At 47.3% G+C, this 21,561-nt stretch overlaps 1 protein-coding gene across 1 annotated transcript in view; it reads right to left on the bottom strand.

Moving 5' to 3' along the window:
- Positions 1-17,764, bottom strand: part of RCAN1 (regulator of calcineurin 1) — a 123,937-nt gene extending 106,173 nt beyond the window's left edge. The window contains exon 1 of the mRNA XM_027967511.3: positions 17,370-17,764. Within this exon, the coding sequence (XP_027823312.1) occupies positions 17,370-17,615 (246 nt within the window). The 5' untranslated portion in view covers positions 17,616-17,764. The remainder of the gene's footprint in view (positions 1-17,369) is intronic.
- Between the last annotated feature and the right edge of the window lie 3,797 nt (positions 17,765-21,561).

Here is a 21,561-nt window from a genome sequence, read left to right as displayed (position 1 = left end):
CATCCTCCAGGGGATCTTCCCAATCCAGGGATCAAACCTGGGTCTCCCGCATTGCAGGCAGATTCTTTACCATCTGAGCCATCAGTGAAGCCCAGAACAACATTATAACATAATATATAAAGATGTCAATTATCCCAAAGTAACTATCAACCCAAAGGAATCTCACTCAAAATATCAACAAGGTTTGGTCGTTGCGTTTTGCTTTCACTCTTTGTAGGGGCTTTCCTGGTGGCTCAGAGGGTAAAGAATCCTCCTGCCAGTGCAGGAGACCCAGGTTCGATCCCTGGGTTGGAAGATCCCCTGAAGAAGAAAAGAGCAACCCACCCCAGTATTCTCCTCATTCTCATCAGAATCTCATGGAATGAGGAGCCTGGCGAGCTACAGTCCAAAGGGTTGCAAAGAGTTGGACACAACTGAGCGACTAAGTATGCACGCATGCAGAGTGTTTACACTGCGAAGGTTATGTGCAAATATGACGTCATTTACCATAAAAGACTCGAGCTTCTGTAGATTTTGGTAACCGTCCGTCCTGGAACGGGTCCCCCATGGACACTCAGGGAGGTCTGTGTAAGGATGCTCCTCAAAATAAGAAAAAACAAAACCAAAATACCCAACCTAGAAACAAAATAAATGTCTACCAGTAGGAACTGCTGGGACTTCCTTAGGGGTCTAGCGGCTAAGACTCTGAACTCTCACTGCAGAGGGCATGGGTTTGATCCCTGGTCAGGCCACATGGCATGGCCAAACGTCTAACAAAAACAGAAAAAAGAACTGCTGGTTAAATTACATTGCATTCTTATTAAGAAATACAAGGCAGTTATCAAAAGAAATGCATTGAGTCTATTGAAAGATGTCCAATATTTTAAGAAAGCAAGTAGCAAAAGAGTGTATATGATATTTATAAATACATACACATGGTGTATATAGACTATATATGAAAGAGTACAATAAAACCTAGAGGTTATTTCTAAGAAACAGAATGAGAGAAAAGGATGAGATATTTTCAATCAATGCTTTTATTTTAATGACCAAATGTAAATTTTATAAAGAATTAATCTTCAAAGCACAAAGAAGAACTGATACAAAGAACTGACTCATTGGAGAAGACCCTGATGCTGGGAAAGATTGAAGGTGGGAAGAGAAGGGGACGACAGAGGATGAGATGGTTGGATGGCACCACTGACTCGATGGACATGAGTCTGAGCAAGCTCCAGGAGATGGTGAAGGACAGGGAAGCCTGACGTTCTGCAGTCCATGGGGGCAGGGGGCGGGGGCAAAGAGTGAGACACGCCTTAGCGACTGAACAGCAACACCCGGGCACAGTGTAGACATAAATACAACGGTGAGTAACTTCTTGCTAAAGTCTGACTGGAAGGCTGGATGAAGGCTGAGTTATCCTGGACTGAAAGCACAAAGAAAGCGCTCCGAACCCATCTCTGTTAGCAGTCAGCAGATGCTGAAATTCCGTACTCTTAACTTCAACGCGGAGGGTGAGCCTGAACTCCTGATGTTGGCCAACTGGCGTCCGGCTCAGCCGCTGAAAAACAGACAAGTCAGAGTTTTCCCCAAATAAGGCGGCCCCGGGGCGGCGTCCAGGGGAGAGCCTTTGGGCCTCCCTTTAGCTTAGCACAAGCCCACCTTGGTGAACTGGGCCCTCGCTGCTTTGCATCTGGCTTTCTAGACCCTTCATCTCTCACCTGACGTGCTTACTACTAAAATGTGAAAACCTAGACCAATTGTCATGATTGACAGATTTGCTGTGACTGGTGCTTTGCTTATGATAGTAGCCTTTATGTGACAGAGAATATAAGAACCTTGATTTTGCTCACAGAATGTGGGGTAATGAGTACTCACGATGGTTCAGTAAAATGCTATTTTTAAAATATAAGAAGGTAGGATGATTGAGTGCAAATCTATATACGAGGATAAATTGAACTGTGGAATATAAATCAGGCAAAATAGTCTTGATCTATGTAATGTAAATCAGATCAACGTTTGTGATTCCAAGATGGTATAATAAAGAAAAACTTTAAATTCGTATATATTTGTAGCAATGGTATCTTAATTACACTATGATTTAGTGACTTTTGAACTATACAGATATAAATGAATTATCTATAAAAACTGTTATAGTTGTGATACAGAGTATATTTCCATTCAAATAATATAACAATAAATACTGTATTTTAGATACATTCTCTAATAAAATTGGAATTCTAAAAAAAAAAAGAAAGCGCTCCAAGAACTACGAGCCCAGACCACACCGTGCTAAAGCCCTTCGATCCAATCTTCAGCCCCCAAGGGTGCCGCTCTCTGATGTAACCATCTGGAATGGCTGACCTGGGGACAGACTGTGGGTGCCATGCTGCTCCAGAGATAAGACTCAAGTTTTTAAAGACTGGTTCATGTAATTAAAAGCACAGCAGGCTACTGAGTACTAAGCAGACAGCATACATTTCATTAAGGAAGGTCATCTTTCCTGGCACAATCTGATGGAAACCAGGGCAGCAGTGTTCAGAGATAAGAAGCTCACAAGTTGACTTTGCCCCCTTCGGATGAGATTTAGCAAAGAATGACCTGCTCCCTTCTATCAAGGAGGCCAGAGGCTAGCTAGCACGTGGGATTCAGCAGGTGACAATGCATTTCTGAAAAGATCTATGTGTCCTCAAAAAGGCATTCTAAGGAAAAGGAGAGGGAGGGGAGGGGAGGGAAGCAGAGAGAGAGAGAAAGAAGAAGGGAGGGATGGAGGGAGGGGGGAAAACCTCACCAGCAAAGATGACAGTATATTTTTCAAATACAGGATTGTATGTGTGTGTGTGGGGAAGCCTAGGATTTCTTTTCATCATCAATAATGATTTTGTTTCAGATAAAATTGATGGTTTTTATGTCCATTATCTTACTGACTTATTTTTTAAAGTGTTTATAGTTTTCTTTGTTTTCAACATTGTGGCAACACTCAATCACGTTAAAACATGGTTTTCCAAGCATTACAAGTGATAACAAGCCAGGGCAGTCTTCTGGTATAATACGTTTCACAACAGTAGCCTAAATGTCGAGGCAAATCTAAGCCTGTCAATTTCATACAGGTGTGGGTGTGTGCGCACACACACATGCACACACACATGTGCGTATGCAACAATTTTAAAGCTGCAGAGCCTCTGTGTGCTCAGTCATGTGTGACTCTCTGGGACCCTGTGGATGGTAGCCCGCCAGGCTCCTCTATCCATGGAATTTTCCAGGCAAGAATACTGGAGTGCATTGCCATTTCCTACTCCAGGGGATCTTCCTGACCCAGGGAGCGAACTCGAGTCTCCTGCATGGAAGGCAGATTTTTTACCACTGAGCCACCTGGGAAGCCCAGCAGAACCTACTGGGCTAAGATAATGTAGGCAGCATCTGGAGGTGCCTAAAATTACTCCTGGGAAAATAAGGCTTAACATTTAACGAACTTAAGAGAGCAATGCTTTCCTTATAATGTCAATGCTTTATTTTCACTGCTGCACAAATATTTATTGGGGCTTCCCTGGTGGCTCAGAAGGTAAAGCGTCTCCCTGCAATGTGGGAGACCTGGTGGCAGACACTGTCCTGGGCACAGGATTACGCAGCGAGCAATCTCAGATACAACAGTCTTTGCATTTTAGTAACCACTGAAATAAAACTGCTCACAGTTGGAAGGTATTATTCTTAGCTCTGTATTTATACGCTCTTTTCATCTTGTACTTTTATTACCCCATTTTACAAAGGGACTGAAGCACAGGGAAGATAACGTCCTTGACCAAGGTCTCACAGTGCAGACCGACATGACTCTGGAGTCCACCCTCGTAACTACTGCATGTTACTGCTCCTGTAACATGTCTGTACTGTGCTCAGTCGCTCAACTGTCTGACTGTGCTTTTTTTTTTTAACACACATAATACCAAAGTCGGTTGTTGTCATGCCCAACTCTTTTGCGACCCCATGGACTGAAGCCCAGCAGGCTCTTCTGTCCGTGGGACTTCCCGGGCAAGAATATTGGAGTGGGTTGTCATTTCTTTCTCCAGGGGATCTTCCCGACCCAGGGACTGAACCTGTGTCTCCTGCATTGGCAGGAGGATTCTTCACCCGAGAAGCCCTAAAGGAACGTAGGCATTTATCCATAAAGAAGGTGGGCGTTCTTGGGGTAATGCCTGCGTTCTCTTTTGCACACTTTCACTCTCAGCTAAGCCATTAAAATAAAGTGAAAAACAGGCAAGAAAAAGCCTGCAAGTAAGTAATCCTGCCAGTGTGGTCCCTGTGCTATCTAGGAGAGAAAACAGAGGAGGAAAATAAAGGAAAATGAAATAAAAATGAAATGGCTATTCAATACATTGGCATCACCAACTCCATGCACGTGAGTTTGAGTAAGCTCCGAGAATTGGTGATGGACAGGGAAGCCTGGTGTGCTGCAGTCCATGGGGTGGCAAAGAGTTGGACATGACTGAGCAACTGAACTGAACTGAACTGAACTGATTCAATACAAAACCTCTGATCATAAAGTAAGTAATAAAGTCCTTGATAAAGACTAAGCAGATAATTTCAGGGTATTATCAAGTATTATCACAAACATGGCCTTGCTGTATTTCATTCTCGCCGTATCCTAGTAGGGTAAAGGACCACCCAGCCCTTGTTTTACGATATAAGATAAAGAATGTGCTCACGATCTCAGCCACAGGCTGGCTGTTGCTGCTTCATTCCAAGCCGCGGATATAGCACATTGGACTCTATTTGGGCCTCTGCACAGCTACCCTCCAATAAATGCAGGAAGTCACCCCCCAAACATATAACCTCTCTACGCCCACCCAACTCATCTATGCCACCGTCTCAGGCATGTTCACAGTAGTGAGAACTAGGTCATTATCTTAAATGTGTTCCAAGTAACGGGAATACTCTGAATGTGGAGGTTATAGACTATCTGACCATTCGGTGATGGTATTTCCCAAGATATATCAAGGAAATAACAAGTAACAGAACACACTGGAGTCCAAGTGTTCCCTGAAAACTTATAAGTCACTGGGAAGAAATATACAAATTCAGAGTTGATGTGAAAAATGAGGACAGCTCTGGAAATGCTGTGTCAGGGTCAAGCACGTGGTTGAGTCTGAAGGATACACCTACAGTGGGGCTACTCCAGAGAGGGAGAGGTGTTGCCAGATGTCTGCAAGGTCTTCCTGGCCAGTTCATGAACTGTAAGCCAGCGAGTTTTGCTGGTGAGTGGTCTGTTTTTAGGAGTTTATAGTCAGCTGGAACATAAAGAAGGCTGAGTGCTGAAGAATTGATGCTTTCGAACTGTGGTGCTGGAGAAGATTCTTGAGAGTCCCTTGGACAGCAAGGAGATCAAACCAGTCAACCCAAAGGGAAATCAACCCTGAATACTCACTGGAAGGATTGATGCTGAAACTGAAACTCCAATACTCTGGCCACCTGCCGGGAAGAACCGACTCACTGGAAAAGACCCTGATGCTGGGAAAGATTGAGGGCAGGAGAACCAGGTGATAGAGGATGAGGTGGTTGGATGGCATCACAGACTCAATGAACGTGAGTCTGAGCAAACTCTGAGAGATGGTGAAAGACAGGGAAGCATGGCGTGCCACAGTCCATGGGGTCACAAAGAGTCGGACACGACTGAGCGCCTGAGCAACAAGAGTCAGCTCACCCCGACCTGAGGGTTCTCCATCACCGTCTGAGATCTGCACCTTAGGATGGAAAGGTGGCTGTGTGAGCAGAGCTGAGACCTACCCGAACTGTCCCAAATCCTGACTTCAGCCCAGAACAACGCTGTTACCCTGTCGCCTGGGCAGCAGATAATTCCTCGGAGAACAGGGGTCACCACAGGGGTCTGGCAACCTATGCAGCAGCATGAGCTTTGCCTTTGAAAACTAATCTCTGTAGCAACCTAATGGCAGAAGCCAGCTCAGAAAATTGCCCTTATCTCTGCAGTGAAGTGCCTGCTTCCTCTGAGTGAGCTCTCTTTGTATTTCTTTATGCCGATAGTTTTAGTCACCTGATAGTTTGAGTCACCATCTGAACAAGTAAACACAGATCAGAGCAGGGGGTGGAAGATGTCACAGCCTTCACTAGGGGCAGCTGGAAGAGGAGGGTCACTCCTTGAGGCACAGCATCCTTGTTCCCTGTTGGAACCAAAGTGGGTCCCATTGCCCAGCAGCAGCGAGGGTCCCCTCCCTTGGCCAGCTTTCTGGGGGGGTGAGGGGGTGTCTCTCCTCTCACGAGTTTCAATTACACACCGATGATTATGATAGCTTCTTCTGCAGCACAAGGAGGGAGTTCCCCCTCTGAAAATGCACTTTCTGTCTTTAATGCCAGAAATAAAATCTAAGGCAACCACCAGTCTCTACGGCAGAACTTATGTGAAGTGACCTCCCCCTGGTGGCGGGCGCTGGTGTTCAAACAGCCCAGGGACTAGCTCTCAGGACACCATCTCCTCTGCCCCTCCACCAGGACCGGCCACAGATACCTTGCTCTTTGGGGGCCCCTAACGGTAGCATGGTGACAGTTCTTCTTGTTCCTGCCAATAAGACTCTGGATGTCCACCTCACTATCCACATGCCCTGGGTGCCCCCTGGAGCAGGAGATGGCAACCTACTCCCGTATTTGTGCCTGGAAAATCCCATGGAACAGAGGAGCCTGGCGGGCTACAGTCCAGGGGGTCACAAAAGATTCTGACACGACTCAGCTGACTAAACAACAGCTCTGCGTGCTCAGCGAGGGCTGGGGGATGGGGCAGGGGAGGACATCATTGCACAGGAAATCAGACAAGCAGTGTAACTGGTGGGCTGGGAGAAAATTCTAGTTCTGCTAGTATGTAGTGAGTTCCCCCTCAGGAAACCTCAGCACCGCTCTGAGCCTTGATTCCTCCCTGCAGAAATGAAGAAGGCTTGAGCCCAAGGTCCTGTCTGCCATCGTTCTGTAGCTGCGCCCAGAATCTGATGCCCAGTTGCCACGGGATTCTATGTGCTGATTAGCTTTGCAAAGGCAGCGGAAAGACGTTGTCATCTATAAAATGGGCAAATACAGTATCTATCACAGAAGGTTGTTAAGAAGGATGAGTAGGCTTCCCTGGTGGCTCAGACAATAAAGAATTCGCCTGCAATGTTGGGTTGGGAAGATTCCCCTGGAGAAGGGGATGGCTACCCGGTCCAGCATTCTTGCCTGGAGAATCCCACGAACAGAGAAGCCTGGAAGGCTACAGGGCATAGCGCTCCAAAGAGTCAGACACAGCTGAGCAACTAAGCACAAGAAGGATGAAATCTAACAATGTACATAAAATATTTGGCCAACGGTAAGCACTAATAGGGTGTTTATCATGAACTGTATAAATACTAAGTACGTATATAAGTGATCACTCAAACTTCAGATGAAAGAGGGGACTACTACCTTCGTGGGACGAGATGGGCAAACTGGAGCATACAGTCACCCTGTCAATAATAAATGAGTATCAGGAGATCTGTAAAAGCCCCTAGTAATGGACAAACTTTAAAAAAAAAAGAAAAGATGCACTCAAATGTTCTGGCTTTGTAAGGATAAACCTCTGGCAAACTCTCAAATGGCAACTGGACAGAATTGGCTGTGGGGTCAAGTAGAGTGTCTCTGACACATGTTCCTCTTGGAGCAATGAAACTTCCAAGACCAATTACAGACACAAGCGTTAAGTGACCGAAATTGACCTTCTCTCTTCCATAAACCGGCAGACAGGCTTCCCAGGGACCACTGCAGGGTAAGGCAGGAGTGTGAGGATGGGGAAGCCAGAATGTCACCCCCCAAGTATGCCTCTTCAACATAAAAGTTATTTGGAGCTGAAGGCAGTCACAAAGCACATATGCAGGAAACCTCCATCTTCCCTCTCTTTCCTGCCTGAAGGTAGGATATAAATGACCCTCTTAATGGAGACGTTCCAGAATCTCATGGAGGAGTGTGCCAACGTGCCCATCAGCTTCCTCCTATGAACTGACTTCCCTGCAGCGAGCTGGAAGCCTGAAATGGCTTCCCTCCCTCCTACCGTTTCTCTTATCAATTTATTCTTTGTTGAAGAGGCTGTACAAGCCAAGTTCTAAGTCTCCACGTTGTTGTGCTGAGGGTTCTCCCCCCTGATGCATGCTGCATGCGTTAATAACTGTTTTTCTCTTGTGATCCATCTTTTTCTTAAAGAGTCACAGCTGAAAACCTAGGACAGGCAGAGGCAGGGTTCTGTCTCCCCTACAGGTGCGAGGCTGGAAAGCCGGATGGAAGAGAACTAGAGTCACGGTTACACTAGGGAACATTCTGTTGCTGAGCCAGTTCCTGCTGGGGAAATCCTCTGGGGTAGCAAGGGGCAAAGGGGCCGCACTCCACCAATGGAAGAGCCAGAAGCAACCCCACTGAGCTGATCCAGCTCAACCTGCTCACTTCATAGATGAAGCGGCAGAGGTCTGGGTGGACATCTTGCCCAAGGACAGGTGGTTTGTTATGGATCTGCTAAGCCCTTGCATGTGTGTGTGTGTATATGTGCTCAGTTGTGTCCAGCTCTTTGCGAGTACATGGGCTGTAGCCCACCATGCTCCTCTCTCCGTGGGATTCTCCAGGCAACAATACTTGAGTGGGTTGTCATTTCCTTCTCCAGGGCATCTTCCTGACCCAGGGATCGAACCCATATCTCCTGCACTGGAAGGCAAGTTCTTTACTACTGAGTCATCTGTGAAACCCATGAAGCCCTTAGGCTGTATTTACATAGCATACACAATTAAAAAACAAATCACGTGTCTTCCCTGCTGGCCTGTGAGCACCAGGAGGAAGGCTGCTGTCTGTCATTCACCGAGGGCTGTGACCTCTCACAATGACCTCATGGAGACTGTGGGGGTGGGATTACTGTCCTCCTTCTGCAACTGGGCAGACTGGGGGCCTGGGGAGGTTGACTGACTCATCTGGGGTCCTGCAGAGGGCCTTGCTACCAGCACAGTGCTCAGAACACAGCAGGCCCTGAGAAACACGTGTTAAAATGAATATGCCCTTTGACTAGACGAATTCTCGGCCACCCATCTGAACTGACTCATGGAAAAGTCATGTGTAACAGGAAAAATTAGGAAACAAACCAAATATCTACCAACAGGGGCTGGTTAAACAAAGTATAGTATGTGTGCAATGGAATACTATACAGCAGGAAAAAATGAGACCTTCCTGTGTACCATTATAGAAACATCTCCAAGCTATACCGTTATGTGGGGAAAACATCAAGATACAGAACAGTAAACAAATATGCAACTTTAGTGTGTCAAGGGCAAAGAGATGTATATAGAAACTCCGGAAGCAGAAAGTTTACCAAAAATCATAGTTACTTTTGAGAGGACTGACTATCAAGGATTGGAGAAAGACTTTTCACTATATACCTTTTAATACTTTCTGGGTTTTGAACAATGTGAATGTATTACTATATTTTAAAAAATTAAATTAAGAAATGTATCAAAATGCATAAATCCAATGACAATAATAAAAATAAAATTCAAACATTATCTTAAAAAACACTTGTTGAACGAGTGAATGAATGAATGACTGAAGGAAGGAGTGACTGAGTTGAATGAATGAATAAATGAGTGAAGTGATGGAGCCAGGATTTAAGTCCAAGTCTGTCTGGCTCCAGCACCCAGGTACTGCCTTCTGCTTGAACCCAAGAATGTCATCAGGGCTGCAACCGATGTCCCAAAAGCACTCAAATATATCTGTTAAATATAAATAAATGGCTGAGAGAATAACAGAGTTGTAAGTCATCTGAACCTCAGTTTCCTGTGGATAAAAGAACTTTACTCATAGAGCTATCCTAGGGCTGAAATAAGATGTGAAAGATATGAAAAATTCACATGCATTACTGCATACTGTAAGATGATTCCAGAACAGGCTTTGGAGTTGGCTAAAACCAGTTTTGTGCAATGTAGGAGAGTGGGGTTTGATCCCTGGGCCAGGAAGATCCCCTGGAAAAGGAAATGGTTATCCATTCCAGTGTTCTTGCCTGGAGAATTTCATGGACAAGAGTTTGGTGAGCTACAGTCCATGGGGTCGCAAAGAGTCAGAAATGATTGAGTAATTAACACGAAAGCAGGTTTGCATCATAGGGCCAGCACTTACTGTGTGACCTGGGACAGGTTACTTGGCCTCTCCTGGCCTCAGTTTTCACATCTGTAGAATGGGAATAATAGCACCAATTTCATAGAGTTCTTGTAAAATGATGAAATGGTATATATTACACAGAAAGCAACTCATGTAAATGAACAGAAACTATTTTATTATCAGTAAGGTAAAGCAGAAAATTTAACAAAAATGATAAAGGTGACAAAGTAAAACAAGCTATTGTTGAATGAAAAAAAAAAAAACCTCCAATATTAGCTTTCTGAATCCAATAACATTTTTGTCTTTCAATTCTGAATTCAGGCCAACCTCAACACCTTTTTCTCTGGTGTTAATTATGATTACACATGGGAACTACATACTGCACCTGCTGAAATTAGTAACGAAAGGAAAAGTACTGAGCCTTCCCAACATTAAAAAAAAAAAAAAAAAAGCTTTTGTTTCCTGAACTTTCAGTTCAGAAGTATATAGACTGACAGCTTTTGTTGTAAACCTATCAACCAGGTATTTTACTTACATTAAGTAGTGGAGTCTAAAATCACATTCTTTTATAGTGTTATAGGTTCGATCCCTGGATCAGGAAGATTCCCCTGAAGAAGGGAATGGTAACCCACTCCGGTATGGCCATGGTATAGCCCATCACTGCTCAGAGCGATTTCCCTTTCACTTTTCACTTTCATGCATTGAAGAAGGAAATGGCAACCCACTCCAGCGTTTTTGCCTGGAGAATCCCAGGGACAGGGGAGCCTGGTGGGCTGCCATCTATGGGGTCACAGAGTTGGACGCAACTGAAGTGACTTAGCAGCAGCAGCAGCAGCTCAGAGAACAGAGCAGAGTCACTTATAGTTTCATTAAGTGCCAGCGTCTCCATGTGCTGATTAGTATATACAAAGGAAAAAATTCTCTGTCACAACTGAATTGTATTTTGAATGACTAGCACTCCTCAGCCCTTGAAACGGGTCCAAACAATTGTGTGCAGAAAACATACACCGAGGAGGTGACTCCCCAGCCCACCCCCAACACACACTGACGTGCACAGCACCATCACCGTGACAGGAGTGGGGCCGGCACAGAACAGGGGGTGGCCTATCGGCAAAAAGAATGGACCGTGTCACCTGCTGGCCTTTTTAGAAAGGAGTAGGGCTTGAAATATAAACACTGCAATCAAACAGCCTCTGCTTTAGCTGTTCTATCACAAAGCCTTTTTTTTTTTTCCGGTTCCTTTACGTAATTGTCTTGGGGCTTGAGATGTCTGTAGTTGCTGACAAGAGTCCTGAAAACGACTGCACCGAAGAAGACGTGCTTTGAGCAATGAATGAAGGGTGCTGATGGGTTGAGCTGGAAAGGGGATCGAATGCTTGTGAGGGAGAGGAACAGGGAGGAGAGATCAAAAGAACCTCATGGACGTTAATATAGTCTCTGTTTGTTTATATATGAGCCAGAAATTCTGAAATTAGGGAAATGGCGGATAACTGTAAACTTTGCACGTATGTAATAGGTGGGCTTTTCTTAAACTTAGAACATTCTGAACTTTCCCAAATAAACTACAGCATACCATATTGGCTTAAGATCTCTCCACACTTGAGGTTTACGGGGAAAGGTGAGGCCGGTTTAAGTCTGAGAGAGCCGGCGACACTAGGCTGAGAAGTGCCAATGGTCCGGGCAGGCGGGGGTGCCACGCTGCAGCGGAGCCTAACTGTCAACTCTGTTGCCGAAGTGTCACCTTTGACAGCACGCTGCCACAGGCTGACTCGGGACAGGCACAGACAGCCACATGGCCAAGCATATAACAGCCGCACAAGTGGAAAGCACGCACTTCAGCTGTGCCACGTGGGATCTCCCCAACGTTTCAATCATCAGATCACTACTGAGTGATAACTTGTTTACTACCAAACTACAGGCTTTGGGAGGACAAGTCTGGGATCTGACGTCTGGTGGAGAGAATCTTGTGGACAGAGGAGCCTGGTGGGCTGCCCTCTACAGGGTCGCACGGAGTCGGACACGACTGAAGCGACTTAGCAGTAGCAGGAGAGCAAGCAGCGGCACAAGAGGATGAGCACGGAGGGCAGGCGAGGCAAGTCCACGCTCGAGGAGGTGTTCTTGTTCTTGTCCCAAAGGCTAGGCTCTCAGCATGACGGCCAGTCACCCTGCTTTACAGCCACGAGGTCAAATGGCGCTTAGGAGAAGGGAGGCCTCAGAGCATGGCCCTGACTCTCATCTTGGACTGGAGGAGACCAAGGCACAGATCTGGCTGAGAGTGGAACCAGTGATCGATGACCCAAGTATATGTTCATGATATGACAACGATTCTGGTCAGGCTAGACCCCTTTTGGCTAGACGGTGGTCCTCAATCTTTGGGGAATCACACTGGGGAGTCTCCCAGGCCAAGACTCCCAGGACAAGACTGGAGTTGGTCTGGAGGGGCCTGGGCACAGGCATTTTGCAAACTGCTCACAGGCCTTCACTGATAAAAAGAATTTAAGGATACTGCTCCAACTCCTTTTACAACCATCAGGATATTTCATGTTTTTAAAGGAAAGTTATGGCAGTATCTGGAGAAGGCAATGACAACCCAGTCCAGTACCCTTTCCTGGAAGATCCCATGGATGGAGGAGCCTGGTGGGCTGCAGTCCATGGGGTCGCTGGGTGTCAGACATGACTGAGCGACTTCACTTTGACTTTTCACTTTCATGCATTGGAGAAGGAAATGGCAACCCACTGCAGTGTTCTTGCCTGGAGAATCCCAGGGACAGGGGAGCCTGGCGGGCTGCCGTCTATGGGGTCGCACAGAGTCGGACACGACTGAGGCGACTTAGCAGCGGCAGCAGCATGGCAGTATCACAAATCTTACATGGGCGTTTGTTTTAAGAAAGGTGAGTTTATTCACTAGGAGAGTGAATTTTTCTATGATTAGCATTTTCCAAATTAGCCTGTCGATCAAATATACATTCATGGCTCAGACAACAGAAACATGGTGTTCATTTCCATTACTCTATGGAACCACCTCTACTGCCTGGAAACTAACAATATTATGTGAGAACTCTAAACTTCTGGTTAGCTTGGTGACAACTAACTGAACTCTTATTCCAGGGAACCAGCCAACCGCTGCCAACAATCCAAAGCACAGGTAATTACTGGTGCAAAGCACAGCTCTACTTTCTCAGTAAAAAGCAAAAAGGTTCACAAAAAGAATATGGCAGTGGAATATGCTAAGCAAACATTTGTACAACAGAAAAATAATCTTATTTTAATAAAAGTTTTCATTTATTTGTAATGGTGTGAATCTCTTAATATATTACATGAAATGACTCATATTATTTGAAATTAATGATGATATGGCTTCATTTTTTAGATAAACAATTAATGAACATGTTGATTATAAATAATTTACAATACTGGATGATGATCCACCTAACAAAAATACATTTTACATATCAGATCCAACTGTGATAGTTAGAAAATGAGCTTCCAGTATTAACTCCCTAATGAAATGATGTCAGTTGCTCAGTCCTGTCTGACTCTTTGCGACCCCATGGACTGTCGCCTGCAGTCTCCTCAGTCCAGGGAATTTTCCAGGCAAGAATACTGGAGTGGGTTGCCATTCCCTTCTTCAGGGGACCTTCCCAACCCAGGGATTGAACCCTGGATCTTCTGCATCACAGGCGGTTTCTTTACTGTCTGTGCCAGCAGGAAATGAACCGATAGTTCGGGTCAATTTCTTTCTTTCCTTTAAGATGAAGGTCAGAGAATGACATGAACACATGGGAAGAACACTGACACAGCCTTTTTCCTTCACATCACCTGCCACCCTCTGGATGCCTGTTTCCCCCAAATGCATAGACTGATGTGCTCCTCCTCGAAGATGATGGTATCAGCTATTGAGAGGTCATTAAGGATCATGAGGGTGGGGCCCTCATAATGGGATTAGTGCCCTTGTAAGAGACCCCCACAGAGCTCTCTCATCCCTTCCACTGCATGAGGGCACAGAGGAGCCTATAACCCACAAGAGGGCCCTCACCCAGCCATGCTGGCCTCCACAACTGCGTGAAATAAGTTCCTGTTGTTTAGAAGCCATCAGTCTGTGGTATTTTGTTACAGTAGCTTTAACGGGTTAAGACACTGTCACTCATCCAGGTGACCCTCCAACAGACTAGGTAAAGATACCCACGTGGCCAGATTACCAGCACAAAGGGGACCTCTGTGGGCAACACAGTTAACAGTCTGCCTACTCAAGGGTCAGACACCGCTGACCTCAAGTAGAATCACATTTTCACTACAGCACCCCAAGGTGACACTCCAGCTTTAGGAAAAATGGCCTCCAAAACGATAAAGCTGTCCAACTGAAATCTCAGAAGCCGCATCTTCCCACCTGGAGGGGTGGTGTTGGCTAAATGAGAGACTAGCTTTCTCCTGGAAGGCTTTCCAGTGGTCTGAAGGACCCTATAGATGGGCGACCAAGGCACAGAGCTCCCCCAGCCCACATTCGGAGGTTCCTGAGCCCTGCATGGAGAAGAGAGCATGGTTTCCAACCCCACAAGCCTAGTGCAAACACTTGGCCAGCTCCCCTGACAACCCAAGCTAAGATCCTCACAAGGGGTCTCCTTGCTGCTTCTCCTGCCCACTCAACCTCCTTCCCCAAAGCCATTCTCCAGCTAGCTTTTAATTAGTACAGTACCCGAATCCTTCCCAGGGCCTCCCAGGCTCCCAAGGAACCGTTCCCTGGCTGCATCCAACCTTGGCCACCACCACCTCCCTCACTGGGCCCTGGAAAGGCCTTTGCTCATCCCTGCCCTGGAACTTCCACATCTGCTATGCCCTTTGCCTGGAGGCCCACCACACAATATCTACATGGGGAGCTTCTTCCTGCCAGCCACACCCAAGCAGTGCAGAGTGGCCTTCTGGGGCCACTTGGTGTAAAATGGCCTGTAGGCTGATTCTCTCTGCAGGTCCTCTTTACCGGCACTGATCCCAGAGCTGTGTTCTGCCCCCTCCACCTTCTCTGAGCCCTGACCCCACCTACCAGCTGCATTGCTTGGAGTCCCCAGCTTCCTGGCTGCCAGCTTGGTTCCGCCAATGATGAGATCAGAAAGCTGGGGCAAGCTGGGATACTTTTTAACCTGCAGCTCGCTGCTTCAGCACCTCAGTTCCATCCCTCCATGTCTGTAGCTCCTGCCAGAGGATTCCTCCCCTAGGGTCCCAGCAACAGGACTTCCCTCCATCCAACACTCTCTGTTGATTGCCTCAGTCCTGCCCCCACCAACCGGTTCTTCATTACCCCTCCGGAACCACTGCAGTATCCCTGCTAGGCCCTGGCTGGCACAGCCTACTCTCTGTCCTCTCCTCGGCCACTCCCTATCATTCCCACCTGTGCATTCCTTTTTAAAAACTGTCTCCCCCTTTCTCAGCCTCTGCTAGAACATAAGAAGAAAGCTCATCGTGTTCACCACTCTGTCCACTGTGCCTAAAACAGCACCTGAAGCACAGGAAGCATTCGCTAAACACTAAAAGAATAAATGAACTGTGTCTCTGCTCAAAACAGTACCTTGTGAGTAAGCCTTTCCCCCATCGTCTTCTGGTAAAACAGCAGTCCCCCTCCCCTCCCCATCTCCTAAGGCCAATTTCTTTCCTATAGTACCATCACCTCCTGACCTGTTTCATATATATTTGTTTATTGTCTTGTTTTCCCCAACAAAAATGCCAGTCCTGAAGGCAGAAAGGCTCTTTTCTTCACTGCTGTGCCCTCAGAGCCTAGAACAGTGAGTGCCTGGCTCAAAGCAGAATCTCTACCCATTTGTTAAAGTGAAGAGCTTGCAAGGTGGGAAACATTTCAGATGCAGCAATTTCAGGATGGTCTCTGACACAGGGAAGACTGCAAAATTATGAGACTGCTAGGCACACAAGCGACATCTTGTATGATCTGATCTTGCTCCTTTGGCATGACCGCCTAGGACCAGTAAGAAAGAAACTCCATATGCTGACAGACCTCAGCCTCAAGAAGAGAAAAGGTTTTAGAGTGAAAGGAGTTAGACCCTGTATTTGTGCCAACTGTAGCTTTAGAAAGCATGCACGGACCCTTATCTAAGCACATAGCACTGGACATCCTTTCTGAGAGTAGATGGGCCTGTACCTGATAAACACATGGGTCTTAAGGGCACCATTCTCTGTTCCAATGTTGTCCCTCTTGGCAGCCGCCTTCAACTCCAGTTCACTGACACTTAACCGCGGACTCACAGCCAAGCATCCGAAAGCAGCACTTTCTTTGATAGCTGCTCCCTTAATGGGGCATCTCTCTCAAAGGCAGGCTTTATCCTGCAACGCCAGCGGAGGTACACATTTTACTCTGCACACTGATTGCAGATCAGAAATAAATCCCTCCTCCCCACCACCATCTGTTACTCATACCTGCCCCCTCACCCTCCAACGTGTCTAAAATGTGGGGATCTGGAGGGGAAAATAAAAACAGAAAACAAAATCCAACTCCCCCTTTACTGAGTGTCCCCTGCCCCACCCCCTCTTCAGGGAGCGGGATTCCCTACTAACTATCCTCAAAGGCCTAGCAAATGGCCCCTTCCTCCCAACACCATTCGACCAAAACTGGCCAAGCGCTGGATAAAGAGCAACCGCGGCTTCTCACCCAAACATTGGCTTTCCTTTCCAGGCGTGCAGATTGAGAATGCGGAGACACCGTCCTATTTATGTACAGTGAGTCAACGTCGCGCAGACAAATGTCTGTTTCCTCCTCCCTATGAATGAAGCGACCCCTCCTCAAAGGAGTTAAGTAAAGTGCCCGGCACGACCCAAGCCTCAAGGTGAGGGTACGCGCATCCCCGGCCATCTGGGCAGCTAGTTCATGCTCCGATCGGCTCCTGCGATGTGGCCCCTCTAACGCACCCGAGTTCACACCCGGGGCCGGGGGGGCGGGAGAGGGGTCAGGGGCATATCTGGGAGGTGGTTACCAGCCAGCCCAGGTGAAAGGGAAGTCCCTCTGAAGATCCCCACCATGGGCGGGCAGCGCGCGGCCCGGCAGGTGCTCGGGAACCCGGGATCTCGGGGAGGGCGCTCCCACCCCAGCCGGGACAGAGGGGAACCGAGGCAGGGTGGCCGGGGACATCGCTGCGTTCCTCCGCCGGCGGCCCGGCTTGAAGAGGCTGCCCCGAGCCGGCCCCGGACCTCGGCGCCACCTCGTCCCGGCAACAAGTGTCCGCCCTCCGCCCGACGGGCCGCCGCGCCCGGGCCCTCACCCGGCACAGGCCATCCACGAACACGCGCGGGTCCAGGTGGCAGGCGATGGTGGCGCTGGGCAGGTCCTGCAGGTCCACCTCCTCCATCATCTCGCAGTCGATGAAGCTCCAGTCGCCGCCGCCCTCGTCGGGCCCGGCCGCCCCCGAGAACGGCGCGAAGGGCCGCAGCGTGTACCCGGGCTGCGCTCGCGCCTCGGCCGCCTCGGCCGCCGCCCCGAGCCGGGGCCCGGCGGAGCTGTCCTCCATGACCCCGCGCCCGCGCGGCCCTACGCGGGATCCTCGCGCCCCTCTCCGGTCCGCCGCCTCGGGGCTCGCGTTGCAGCCGGCGGCGGTCACCGCAGCTCCGGGAGAGCGCCGGGCCCCGCCCGCCGCCTTTCCTTTCGGGGGCCCCAGCCGGCCACAGAGGGCAGAGCTACGGCTGAGATAGCCGTGGGCCCTTTAAGGCCGGCCCACGTGGGTTATTGCCCCCGTGGCCGTCCAGCAGAAGAAGCCAATAGAAGAGTGCAACTTCCCTCACGTGATCCGTAGGCTGCCGCCCTCAGTCTGAAGCCTCCGAGAGGCCATGTTGGTTACGGGCAAAGAGCTCCTTCCCCGGTTCCGCTTTTCTGACAGCGGACGCCAGCCCAAGAAGCCGGGCAGTGTCTTGCGCGCAGGGATGATAGCTAGAGGGGCAACGCTTCTGTGGGTCCCATGTGGTGACGTTTTTGAGGCACAGAGGCCAACTTTGGGGGATTTAAGCGAGATATAGCCCTGGCTGCCACCGTTGGCAAGTGGTTAAATGCTTACCGTATATTGTCAGATACAGGCACCCTAGGGATTGAACCAGACCCCGATAAATAATACCCTCCTTTTAGATTTTTAGCTTATTAGTCATTATATCATGGTTCACAGAAGTAGTCTTTGAATTACTGCTATGAACTGAGTTCCTGCGTGCGTGCTAAGTCGCTTCAGTGGTGTCTGACTGCAACCCTATGGACTGCCAGCCTCCTCTGTCCAAGGGATTGGCCAGGCCAGAATACCAGAGTAAGTTGCCCTGCCCTCCTCCAAGGGGACCTTCCCCACCCAGGGATGAAACCCACATCTCTTTGCATCTCCAGAATTGGCAGGCAGGTTCTTTACTGCTAGCGCCACATGGAAAGCCAGGTGTACAGTTCAGTTCAGTTCAGTTCAGTTCAGTCACTCAGTCGTGTCCGACTCTTGGCGACCCCATGAACCGCAGCACGCCAGGCCTCCCTGTCCATCACCATCTCCCGGAGTTCACAGACTCACGTCCATCGAGTCAGTGATGCCATCCAGCCATCTCATCCTCTGTCGTCCCCTTCTCCTCCTGCCCCCAATCCCTCCCAGCATCAGGGCCTTATCCAGTGAGTCAACTCTTCACATGAGGTGGCCGAAGTATTGGAGCTTCAGCTTTAGCATCATTCCTTCCAAAGAAATCCTAGGGCTGATCTCCTTCAGAATGGACTGGTTGGATCTCCTTGCAGTCCAAGGGACTCTCAAGAGTCTTCTCCAACACCACAGTTCAAAAGCATCAATTCTTCAGCGCTCAGCCTTCTTCACAATCCAACTCTCACATCCATACATGACCACAGGAAAAACCATAGCCTTGACTAGATGGACCTTAGTCAGCAAAGTAATGTCTCTGCTTTTGAATATACTATCTAGGTTGGTCATAACTTTTCTTCCAAGGAGCAAGCGTCTTTTAATTTCATGGCTGCAATCACCATCTGCAGTGATTTTGGAGCCCAAAAAAATAAAGTCTGACATTTGTTGCCACTGTTTCCCCATCTATTTCCCATGAAGTGATGGGACCAGATGCCATGATCTTCGTTTTCTGAATGTTGAGCTTTAAGCCAACTTTTTCACTCTCCTCTTTCACTTTCATCAAGAGGCTTTTTAGTTCCTCTTCACTTTCTGCCATAAGGGTGGTGTCATCTGCATATCTGAGGTTATTGATATTTCTCCCGGCAATCTTGATTCCAGCTTGTGTTTCTTCCAGTCCAGCGTTTCTCATGATGTACTCTGCATATAAGTTAAATAAGCAGGGTGACAATATACAGCCTTGACGTACTCCTTTTCCTAATTGTAACCAGTCTGTTGTTCCATGTCCAGTTCTAACTGTTGCTTCCTGACCTGCATACAGATTTCTCAAGAGGCAGGTCAGGTGGTCTGATATTCCCATCTCTTTCAGAATTTTCCACAGTTTATTGTGATCGACACAGTCAAAGGCTTTGGCGTAGTCAATAAAGCAGAAATAGATGTGTTTCTGGAACTCTCTTGCTTTTTCCATAATCCAGTGGAAGTTGGCAATTTGATCTCTGGTTCCTCTGCCTTTTCTAAAACCAGCTTGAACATCAGGAAGTTCACGGTTCACATATTGCTGAAGCCTGGTTTGGAGAATTTTGAGCATTACTTTACTAGCATGTGAGATGAGTGCAATTCTGTGGTAGTTTGAGCATTCTTTGGGGCTGCCTTTGTTTGGGATTGGAATGAAAACTGACCTGTTTCAGTCCTGTGGCCACTGCTGAGTTTTCTAAATTTGCTGGCATATTGAGTGCAGCATTTTCACAGCATCATCTTTCAGGATTTGAAATAGCTCCACTGGAATTCCATCACCTCCAATAGTTTTGTTCGTAGTGATGCTTTCTAAGGCCCACTTGACTTCACATTCCAGGATGTCTGGTTCTAGATGAGTGATCACACCATCGTGATTATCTGGGTTGTGAAGATCTTTTTGTACTGTTCTCCCATGTATTCTTGCCACCTCTTCTTAATATCTTCTGCTTCTGTTAGGTGTACAGTAGGAGATAATAAAAGGAACAAAATCTTGGTCCTTGCCTTTGGGGAGTTTATGGATGCGGGGAAAAAAGGTCTTTAAATAAGTCTCTTTTTCCCTCTTCCCCCGCCCCTTCCCCCTTTATTACAAAATAGGCAGAATTTCTTCACCGTAAAGGGCAATGTGGTTCAGTGAAAATTTGGGTCTAAAATGTAGCTTTGCCGTTAATTACTTGGAAGAGTAGCCTGCATTTCAGTTTCTTCATCTGAAAAATAAGATCATATATGGTAAGTAGCCTGTAAGGGCACAATAAGTGGGGTTTCTGTGTAGGCGTCTTTGGAAGGTGTGACATTAGACCTGTACTTTCTCCTAAAGCAAGCTTGCCCTCTAGTTTGAAACTGTAAGTGATTATTAAAAAACAAAACAAAACAAAAAAACGGTCATCCAACTGACAGGTGAGATTTGTTCAGAATCTGGCCTGTGCTGTGATTGCTATTTTTCCAGCCTCAGTGCAGTTCATGCCCTCTAGGAGTTTAAATCCAAAAGGAACAGGGATATGCATGCAGAGATAGCTCATACAATAGAATGTCATATGAAGGTCTTGAGAAATTGGGCTGATCACATATTGCTGGTGAGAATGTAAAATGATGTAGCCATTTTAGAAAAAATTTGGCAGTTACTCAAAAACTTAAACACACAGTTGTCACCTGACCAAGCAGTTGCTCTCCTGTGTTTAGACCCATGAGAAATGAGAGTATGTGTCCACACAAAAGTTTACACAGGAAGGTTCATAGCCCTATTAGTCACAATAGCCAAAAAAGTAGAAATAACCCGAATGTTCATCAAATGATGAATTGGGTAAACCAGATGTAGATCCATGCAATGGAATAATATTCAACCATAAAAAGAGATATATTGATTCATGTACATGAACATTGAAAACATGATAATGAAATAAGCCAGTCACAAAAGTCGAGCTACTGTATCTTTCCCTTAATATGAAATGTCCGTGCATGCGTACTAAGTCACTTCAGTGGTGTCCAACTCTGCAACCCTGTGGACTGTGACTCACCAGGCTGCTCTGTCCATGGGATTCTCCAGGCAAGAATGCTGGAATGGGTTGCCATTTCCTTCTCCAGGGGATTTTCCCAACCCAGGGATTGAACTTGTGTTTCCTGCATTGGCAGGCAGATTCTTTACCACTAGCACCACCAGGGAAGCCCATAAAATGTTCAAAATAGCCTAATTGACAGAGACAGAAAGTAGGTAGCAGTTGCCAGGGAATGGGGGAATAAAGAAGGGGAAGTGATAAATAGAATATTACCTGCCAGATTAGTAAACAAAGAATGTCACAGTCATCAGGAATGTAACCACCACCTGACAGTGAATTGGTGAGTCCTGTGTGAAATAGAGGAA

Source organism: Ovis aries, chromosome 1 (assembly GCF_016772045.2).
Source record: "Ovis aries strain OAR_USU_Benz2616 breed Rambouillet chromosome 1, ARS-UI_Ramb_v3.0, whole genome shotgun sequence".
Classification (NCBI taxonomy): Eukaryota; Metazoa; Chordata; class Mammalia; order Artiodactyla; family Bovidae; genus Ovis; species Ovis aries.
Note: the sequence above shows the minus strand (reverse complement) of the source record. Positions and strands in the feature narration are given on the sequence as shown.